The sequence below is a fragment of the Vicia villosa genome, unplaced genomic scaffold (assembly GCF_029867415.1).
Source record: "Vicia villosa cultivar HV-30 ecotype Madison, WI unplaced genomic scaffold, Vvil1.0 ctg.000966F_1_1, whole genome shotgun sequence".
In the NCBI taxonomy this organism is placed as follows: domain Eukaryota; kingdom Viridiplantae; phylum Streptophyta; class Magnoliopsida; order Fabales; family Fabaceae; genus Vicia; species Vicia villosa.
In genome coordinates this window covers 217,488-227,896 of record NW_026705434.1, presented here as the reverse complement: position 1 = coordinate 227,896, position 10,409 = coordinate 217,488, and the positions used below count along the sequence as shown (strand labels likewise).

The window sequence follows — 10,409 nt, the reverse complement described above, 5'->3', positions numbered from 1 at the left end:
CATGAAGTTGAGAATGAGGGATAAATTAAGGAAGATCCGCGAAGAAATAGAAGCAAGTTTTGATCCGATAAATCTTGACTATCTATTTCAAGAAGATCTGTTATCTCAATGGATAGAAGAGAGGGAAAATCCATTATTGGATGGAGTTCAAAATGCATAATGGTTGTCAATAGTTGATACAAATGATGAAAATGTTGATGATAATAGTGAATCTAATGATAAAGGTGGTTTAAGTCCACCATGCAGTAATAGTGGTGATGGGGGTGGTAATGAAGTGGATAATGAATGTGAAAACGAATGTTGAAGTGGGGCGGTGATGATGAAGGAGAAGATGGAGAGTAATTAGAACTTGATCCATATCATAAAATACCACCTAGTTATAGGAACTTGAATGATATAGATCGTTCTGACAACTCACTACTTGACACAAGAGGAAATTTGTCACAATCTGGAAGAAAGGGGAAAAGAAAAAAAATGCTCCACTTGAAGATTCCCCCTCTTCTAGTATTGCTCATAGTTTTAGTGATTTTGGGATTGGTGATTCTTCACAAAGTAGTCAATAATCGTATCCTCCTGTTTATCAGTATCCTTATTTCAACTCCTATACATATACATGTACAGGTTCTTAGTATGTACTTCCTAATTGTCGGTCTCTCTTTCGAATCAATGGTGTTTGTGTTGCATTGAAAAACTAAACATTATTATATTGAAAGATCACTCATCGTAAAAGAAAAAGAAAGTATAAATTTAGTATTTGGTTTGTCTTTTTTCTTCAGTTTATAAGCAGAAATTTGTAGACTAGGACCTTCTAGGTAGGGGTGGCCCATTCAACTCTCAGAATGAGACTATCGTAGCCATATCCGTTGAGTTTGTTAATAGCCCTCTGAGAATATTCCCTGCTGACAAAGTTAAAAAAGCCAAAGCCTCTACAAATGCCAGTCTCTTGATCTATGTCAACATAGACCCTGACCACTGTACCAAAGTAACTGAAAAGCTCAAACAAATCACCCTCGCTTGTGTCCTCCGAGAGGTTGGTTACCCGAAGAGAATTCTTATAGTTCCTCCAACTCAGGTATGGCTCATCTACTAGCCTTGGAGGTATATCAACAAACCTTTCAACAGATATATATGGACAGCTTTCACTCCAATGATCAGCGTTCTTCCCACAAGCCGTGCATACCATATAAACAGCACCTTCATTGAACTTGAACAGAGCAGATGTGACAATATTCTTTGCACCCTCCTTGCTGGAACCAACAGGTTTGGGGCGTTCCAGTATGATTTCTTCCGTGGAAACCATCGTGAGGCATGCATCATCATCTTCTTCAACGGCATCTCCAAACTTCAGCCACGAACGGCGTTCGACGGCGCATTTGTTGAGACGCGCGGTGCCGAGTTTTCGGATGCGAGTGGTTGTCGTGATCTTAACCTTATTACCATCATCACCGAATTGGTACTCAATAACCTTCTTGATTCCATTTTCGTCAGGACCTATGACCTGACGCGGAGGTAAAAGAAAATCGAGATCTTCACCGTCTTTTTCTTCCAATTCTCGCTTCGACGCCATTTTTTTCTCGATTGGGATATTTGGGTTTAACCTAGTTCTCTTACTTTTTTTTTTTTTTAATTAAAGTATGTAACAAAATAATTTTACACATGAGTTTTTAAATATTACTTTTTATTAGACTAATTAACTATTATCATTTTTAATTCAATTGCATTTAAATTGTAAAATTTGGAATCGAATGAACTTTTCATTGTCTCATTGCTAAAATTATTTTGTTACGTTCTACATTTTTGTTTAAAAATAAAATAAGAGTAACATTTGTTTGATAAATATATATCTTATAATATTTTTTAGATTATTATAAATATATTTTATAATATTTTTTAAAATATTATTATTATTTTATAATATTTTTTATATTAATTTATATGATCTCTAAATTAATATAAAATATTCTAATGTATCAATTAATCGAACCGACCAAATTCGTAACCGTAAATCGCTAGATTTTCGACAATCTTAAAATATATTTTCATTTTCTTCATCAACAAAGATTTTAAAATATATTTCAATATATATATATATATATATATATATATATATATATATATATATATATATATATATATATATATATATATATATATATATAGGGTTTAATGGATATGCACTTACAGTGTAAAACAGTTTTACACTGCCATCCAATAGAAAACAAACAATTTGCCATGTCATTAAAATTTTTTAAAGATAAAAGTGTGGTGGAATTGGATATATGGTTGTGATTGGTTGACAGTGTAAAACTATTTTACACTGTCAGTGCATCACCCATTTTCTCATATATATATATATATATATATATATATATATATATATATATATATATATATATATATATATATATATATATATATATATATTTATTTAGGGATGTGCATGGGTAACAAACTAATGGGAACCATGGTTATGGTTTATAAACCAAACCTGTTGTCACAAAAGCCACGTTGGAATTTATAACAAGTTTCGAATCCGTTTAAAATAGGTTCTTAATGGGTTTTAATTTTAATCTAAATTATTTAATTAAATCAAAATTTTATTCTCTTAAATTTAATATAAACTTTTACATTTAACAACTTAAAACAAATTATATGAGAGTATAATCAAACACGTTTAATTAAGTTAACATTAATTTCATTAATTTGGAATGATCAAAATATAGTTTTTATTTATTATAAGTATCAATCTATTATTTTCTTATATGGAATACAATAGTATTTATTTACTAAAAATATGCACATTTTTCCTAGAAGCACATCTTTAACCAAATAAATAACAGAAGCAGCATATCATATCACCTAGTCTACTATATCAATCAACAAATTTCTGCTTATAAACAGAAGAAAAAAGGCAAACCAAATATCAAATTTATACTTTCTTTTTCTTTTACTATGAGTGATCTTTCAATAGTAATGTTTGCTTTTCAATGCAACAAAAACACCATTGATTAAAAAGAAAGACCGCTAATTAGCAAGTACTAGGAACTACTGCAAGAGTCTTTAACAATTGATCAATCATTGTAGAAAAAAAGAGTTGTCAGATAACAAGACACAGATAATAAGAAGACACCCAAGAAAATAAAAAGTGTACAAACACATACGATGATAACTTTTTTATTTTATTGATTTCTCTTTTACATTACATTTTCACGTATGTTAGGCTTACATAAGGCATGGAATCAGAACTGCATATGCTTTACATCCTTGACATTGTGTAGTCCATCACATCTACAAGAAAATCTACAATTATGAAGAAAATAGTCTGAATTAGCAAACAAAACAAGAACAAAATAGAGTATCATGAATCAAAAGAAAATTGTGATGCTGCTAAATTATAACAACCAACCTGCATCTTCCGTAGTGAAGCAAAGTGGAGGTGTAATCCTTAAAACATTTCCATAAAATCCACCTTTCCCAACTAGTATTCCCATATCTGAAAAATAGAAAAAACACGAGAACGAGATATAACAAGTTGAGTCAAGCGCAAAGTGCCTAAAAAAGATAGAACCATTAGAACTAGACCTTTCATTTGTTCAAGGATATGCAGACTTTCATTTTTTCACAGGAACTGACGGCGATGATCCAAGGGATAAATCCCGTTGTGAATTCTAACGATATTATTATCTGGCCCTTTGATATTTCTAGAATCTTTTCTGTTAGGTCCTGCTATGCCAACTGTAATCAGCCCGTCGAAGAGAATGAAATAGGAGCAGCGACGAAACTTGGATTAAGCATTATTTGGGGAGCTCACATTCCTTCGAAATTGAACATTTTCGGCTGGAGACTCTTGCAGAACAGATTGGCTACTAGGAAGTAGCTTTTGAGAAGAGATATTATAACTCAAAACAATGATGCGGTTTGTGTTTTCTGCCTAATGCAGGAGGAGGATTTAACTCACATTATGCTTAACTGTCATAAGTTGAAGTCTTTTTGGAGGAAAATCCATATTTGGCTGAATGTGGATATTCTGGTTATGCAAGACTGCTGCTGCCACTTACTGAAGTGTATTGATTTGCTTAGGGGTAACATGTCTGGCTGCAGAATTTGAGCTATTTGGTTGACAATTTGCTGGTGTATTTGGAAAGTCAGAAATGATATCGTGTTTAATAACGCAGTTTTGGACTAAGAAGAACTGTTTTTTGCGACTTTGTGGTTTTCATGGTGGTGGCTTGCTATTGAATCAATGGATAGAATTTCTTGTAACTTTTACGAATGGTTTAAAAATCCGACGGTTTGTATTTAATTTCCCTGCTTTTATTTGTTTCGGTTCTCCTCTTGTAAGGGTTGCGGTACCCCTAGTACCTTTTATCTCAATACAAGTGTTGCTTAATAAAAGAAAATGGAACACTAAGAATAAATCTTTTGTTGCTTGATCTAGCACTAAGGCAAAATATCATGCTTTGGCTATCACCACTTTATAGCTACTCTAGATGGAATCTCTTCTCATTGAGCTTGCACTGCCTTTCTCTCTTCTTACTCTTCTTTGTAAAATCATAGTGCGCTTTTGTCACATAATTCAATTTTTCATGCCATAACGAATCATATTAAGGTCCACATTCATTTCGTCTAAGAGAGAGTCATACAAGAAGTTGAAGATCAGCCGTGTATAAGTTTAGCCACTCTCACTAAGCCTCTTGGTATGGGAGTTTTCAGTGACCTTCTCACCATGCTCAAAGATGCTTCCTAGATCCCTCCTTGAACTTGTGGAGGAATACTAAAAAATTTCTCAAGTTACACCATTTTATTTTATGCATGCATAGAGTTGCATCATATATGTGCAGTAGAAATTCAATAAAGTGCAGTGCACCATGCATGTGTATGTGTAGTAGAGAAGCATGATTGCATCTCTTGAATAAATACAAGTGCCATGGCTTTATAATAGACCAAATCATTAAGCATAATGCAATAAAGTTCACAAATTTGTCATTTGAGAAATAAAACGACATTTACAATTTTAGATAACTTGGGTACCCCGGTCCTCTTAGACAATAACACCGACAAATAGCATTGACATGGCTACCAAGTTTAGAGGTAGGAATTTTATGAAAACAATTTTTTTTCTCTCATTGTTAAGATTGAATAAGAAAAGACCCTTATCTTTTCCAACTACTACAAGAGTTTTTGACAATTGATCAATCATTGTAGAAAAAAAGAGTAGCCAGGTGAAGATATTTTTTCTGATTTTGCTTTTACATTACATTTGCACAGATGATAATTAGGCTTACACAAGGTATCACTTTGATCCTACAAATATGGAATCAGAATTGCATATGCTTCACATCTTTGACATTGTGTAGTCCATCACATCTACTAGAAAATCTACAATTATGGAGAAAATAGTCTGAATTAGCAAACAAAACAAGAACAAAAAAGAGTATCAAAAATCAAAAGAAAATAGTGATGCTGATGAGTTATGAGAATCAACCTGCATCTTCCTTAGTGAAGCAAAGTGGAGGTGTAATCCTTAAAACATTTCCATAAAATCCACCTTTCCCAACTAGTACTCCCATATCTGAAATACAAAAAACACGAGAACGAGGTATAACAACTTGAGTCAAGCGCAAGTGGTTGGTGCGTGGAGTGTCTTAAAAAAGATAGAACCATTAGAGCTAGACCTTTCATTTGTTCAAGGATATGCAGATTTTCGTCTTTCGCAGGAGTTTTGAGCTGCCGATCTTTCACAAGTTCAACCCCTAGCAACATTCCCCTTCCCCTTACATCTCCAATTACTACCATAAAAAAATCATGTTAGTAGTACTAAAAGTATTGATAATCCAAACAAACAAAAGATGAAAGAGAAAAGAACCTTACTCTCGTGCTTTTCCTTTAGTGAGTTAAGACGGTCCTTTAAATACGATCCAACAACATGTGTATTTTGCTGAAGTTTATCCTTCTCAATAACATTGAGAACAGCTAATCCAGCAGCAGAACAAACAGGATTTCCTCCAAATGTGCTAAAATAGTACGCGTATTTCAGAACTTTTGCAATCTCAGGAGTTGTTACCACTGCTCCAATAGGCGCACCGTTTCCAATTCCCTGATAGAACGTAGATAATAATGTTAGCATTTTCTTCAAACCAATGCTGCTTAATCCTAAAGAAACGCGTTTACCTTTGCCATCGTAACAATGTCAGGGAGAACTCCGTGCGCCTCAAAGCCCCAAAAATGGCTACCAGTTCGACCAAAGCCTGACTGAACCTCATCAGCTATAAAGAGTCCTCCTGCTTTTTTGATCATGCTATAAACTGCAGGCAAGTAACCTGGTGCCAATTCTATCCCTCCACCCACTCCCTGTGTCAAGCATCAACCTTTCACTATATAATATGCACTCTTTTATGTCATAGTTTATTATCAGTTCTCACGTGTTTGTGTCTGAGTCTGTGTTTGTGTCATTATCCTATCGTGGTTTGTATCAGTACTTCATATAGTAGTATTACCTGAATGGCCTCAGCAACAAAGCCAGCGACACGACCACAAGTTCCATAATCAATTATATCTTGAACATCATTTGCATATTTTGCTCCATCCAAACCAAAAACTCCTCGGTACGGATCGGGGTTAAGGACATGGTGAATTCCAGTCTACTACCATATACACAATAACAAGGATAAGAGATAACAATTCACAACAAAATACCACAACTATAATAAGAGACGAAAATCGGCACCTGTACAACATTAAACTTATGAAAAAACTGAGCAGTGACACCCATAGTTGAGGTTGCATTTCCATGGTAACCATTTCTTATGGAAATCACATCATGGTAGCCAGTGTACAGCCTTGCCATCATCAAAGCCAACTCATTGGCTTCTGTCCCGGAATTTGTGAAGAAAACAACCTTAAGTTCTCCAGGCATTTTAGCAGCAAGTGCTTCAGCAAAATCAACAACAGCATGATTCAAATAAAGAACAGTAGTGTGCTGTAAAAGCCTAGTTTGGTTAACAATTGCTTCAACAACATCAGGGTGACAATGACCACACAAAACAGTAGCAATTCCACCGAATGCATCAAGGTATCTTCTTCCATTTTCATCATACACATATTGCATTTTACCCTCCACCAGATTTAACTGCATGTAACCATTGAAACCAAAATAAGTATAGTTTTTTGTGCAAAAACATTTGATTAAAGAACACTCTTCTGAGTACGAAACTGCTTACTGGGTGAGTGTAATAGGTGCCAACGAAGGTCGGGAGATACTGTTTTCTTCTTTTGGAGAGATCGGATGCTGAAGGGCCATTGTAGGGAGCAGGAGTGTGACTAAAGTGGGGGATTTTGGGAAGAGATTCGACACCATCTTCATTGCTTCGAGTTCGTGTTACGGTGGTGAACATACGACGTTGCCACCTGCTAATTTTGTCCCACGTTATTTGTTTAGTAAGTTGTCGTAGTTGCATCCTTAGCAATATTCCGTGTCGTGTGTTCAGACTTAATATATTATGTCTGGCAAGAGTGATGAAGCCTTTTTCACACTTCAATTTAGGATTTGTTTTGTTTTGGAGTGAAAAAAATTTGATTTCAAGTTAATTAATGTTGTAAAATTTATTCTTATAGAGTTGAATTTAAAGTGAATCTACAATATAAAAAAATAAGCTGGTCTGGAAAGTTCCATATTGCCACTGCTGCTGTTTTGTGCTGCCGCTTGGGATATTCTGCAACCAGCTTCGCTTCAGCTCTAAATAACTCTTCCAACATTCTAATGTTCCAATGCATGCTCCTTTTTTTTCTCCTATTATACCTAATTTTTACTATTTAGATATAAAAAATTATCATATAAACTAATTTATTTTGCTAATTTTTGAGAGAGAGAAAAGACATCTATATAGAAAATAAATTTTGATGAAATCTTCATATTTAACTAAGTTTCTATAATATTTTTAAGAAAAAATTTTCATTTTCAAAAAAACATTATTATAATATACCTAAATTATTTATCTTTTATTTATGAAGTTAAGAACAAAATTATAATTTATTTTTTATAAACCAACTAAAAATTTTTTTTTTTTTTTTATATTTTTAGATTTTTAAAAATATTAGCAGAGAGGACTCAACAGTTATCTAATTTATTTCAGTTTTACGGGTATCATACATTTTTTTTATTCATTTAATTATTATTTTTTACAGGAATCGGATATTTTTCTATATATTTAGATTATTATTTTTTCACGGGTACCAAACATTTTTCTAAACATTCAATTATTATTTTTTCACGGGTACCGAACATTTTTCTATATAATTATTATTTTTTCACGGGTACCAGACATTTTTCTAAACATTCAATTATTATTTTTTTCACGGGTACCAGACATTTTTCTTTACATTCAATTATTATTTTTTCACGGGCACCAGATATTTTTTCAAACATTCAATTATTATTTTTTTACGGGTACCAGACATTTTTCTAAACATTCAATTATTATTTTTTCACAGGTACCAAAATTTTTTCTATGCATTCAATTATTTTTTTTTTTACGGGTACTAGACATTTTTCTATACATTCAATTATTATATTTTTACGGGTACCAGACATTTTTTCAAACATTCAATTATTATTTTTTTACGGATACCAGACATTTTTTTAAACATTCAATTATTATTTTTTCACAGATAACGAAATTTTTTCTATGCATTCAATTATTATTTTTTTTCACAGGTACCAGACATTTTTCTATACATTCAATTTTTTTTCACGGGTACCAGACATTTTTCTATACATTCTATTGTTATTTTTTCACATGTACCAAATATTTTTCTAATAAAAAAAATATACATTTGTAACAGAACCCGTGCGCACGCACGGGTTTGTTACTAGTTATATTTGAATTAGGGATGACAATGGGTCGGGTCGGGTGCGGGTTTCACACTACCCAAACCCGCACCCGAACCCAAACCCAAACCCAAATGCTGTTCGGGTGGCAAAATAACACTCACGCCCACACCCGTTGTGATAGACTATGCTAAGCTAAATTTAGATCTATGTGACATAAGAGATAAAAATGATAAAACAACTTTTTCTGCATAACATTCTACAGCCAGCACATAACAATATATAGCTAGGGTTCAGCAACACTAAATGGGCCATGGGCCCTTACACAACCAAAAACTTAAAAATAACAATACTTAAAATAACAATAATAATACTAACTGCACCCCTATTTCGTAATAAAATCTTTCAATAGTACTGATTTCTTCTTTTCCCTAATGGGCCTAATTATCTTCTTAACAATACTCCCGGGCCCATGGAGAACCTTGTCCTCAAGGTTCGTAGTTGAAGAAGGGAGGTGTGAACATGCTGAAGATGGGCTGGAGCTGTAAGGACGATTGGGCCTTGAGGTTTGTGGTAGTGAGGTCCGGTCCATGTGTGGCTTAGGATAAACAGACAAAGGAGATAAGGGCAAATCTAGAATGGTAGATTTTGTGGCAGAGGAAGTGATAAGATTTGGTGAGTTGGTACCTTCTAGAGCCACGTGCTGTGTCTTGGAAGTTGAGGAAGGGAAAGCGTGTATTGGGAAGCGAGAAAACGCATGCGGGCCAGCTGTATTGAAAGAGACGTTAGATTGCGTGGAAACCGAGTGAATGGGGTTAAGTGGGGAACTTGTAACTTTTTTCAGATACGCTCTTTCATTTGCTTCCAACTCTTTAGTTGAACTCTCCTCTTGCTTTCTCAGAGAGTCTTCCTCAGATTCATAAAACCTCTTACGTTCTTCTTCCCCTAAGGCAACCATAGTGTCTTCCTTGTCCCCTGTTGGTTCTGAGTCCCGTAAATAAACGTCCTGAGCGAGAAAACGGAGATCCTTTTGTGAGAGAGGGTGAAGATCGGAGGGCATGATGTCTCCATGAAAGGGTCTCAGAAGGGAGACGTGAATAACCGGGTGAACACGCGATGAGGAAGGAAGATCGAGCATGTAGGCTACCGATCCAACACGCTTGATGACGCGGAAGGGGCCAAAGAATCTTGGTGAAAGCTTTTGTGATACACGGCGGTAGACGGTGTTTTGCCGATAGGGTTTGAGCTTCAGCAACACCAAGTCACCAACACCAAAGGTACAATCTCTTCTGGTTATGTTGGCCTGTTTTTCCATCTGCAATCTACTTTTTTTTAGATGTTGTTTAAGCCGTGTAGTAATCTGTTCTCTTTGTTCCATGGAGAGACGCAGGGAATCATCTGTGGCTGATTTGGGCAAGTAAGTTTGGAGAGAAGGTGGATCGCGACCATATAAAGCCCGGAAAGGAGTCATTTGTATGGCGGTGTGAAACGATGTGTTATACCAGTACTCTGCCAGATGCAAAAACTTAAACCATTGATGGGGGTGATCGCTGGCCAGACAACGTAGGTAAGTTTCCACCGA

At 34.7% G+C, this 10,409-nt stretch overlaps 2 protein-coding genes and 1 long non-coding RNA gene across 3 annotated transcripts; all 3 read right to left on the bottom strand.

Moving 5' to 3' along the window:
• Window positions 1-808: 808 nt before the first annotated feature.
• Window positions 809-1,567, bottom strand: LOC131632564 (eukaryotic translation initiation factor 3 subunit G-like). Its single transcript, XM_058903304.1, has one exon. The coding sequence runs from the start codon at window positions 1,565-1,567 to the stop codon at window positions 809-811; it is 759 nt and encodes a 252-aa protein (XP_058759287.1).
• A 1,679-nt stretch (window positions 1,568-3,246) lies between these two features.
• Window positions 3,247-3,619, bottom strand: LOC131632574 (uncharacterized). Its single transcript, XR_009293047.1, has 3 exons — window positions 3,583-3,619; window positions 3,407-3,493; window positions 3,247-3,300 (listed from the first exon to the last, which is right to left on the bottom strand). It is a non-coding gene; the product is annotated as an uncharacterized LOC131632574 (long non-coding RNA).
• A 1,389-nt stretch (window positions 3,620-5,008) lies between these two features.
• LOC131632573 (alanine--glyoxylate aminotransferase 2 homolog 2, mitochondrial-like) lies at window positions 5,009-7,473 on the bottom strand. Its single transcript, XM_058903313.1, has 8 exons — window positions 7,221-7,473; window positions 6,728-7,129; window positions 6,498-6,641; window positions 6,172-6,351; window positions 5,872-6,097; window positions 5,676-5,789; window positions 5,486-5,572; window positions 5,009-5,379 (listed from the first exon to the last, which is right to left on the bottom strand). Exons 1-8 carry the CDS (start codon window positions 7,455-7,457, stop codon window positions 5,336-5,338), a joined length of 1,434 nt encoding a protein of 477 aa, XP_058759296.1. The 5' UTR covers window positions 7,458-7,473; the 3' UTR covers window positions 5,009-5,335.
• Between the last annotated feature and the right edge of the window lie 2,936 nt (window positions 7,474-10,409).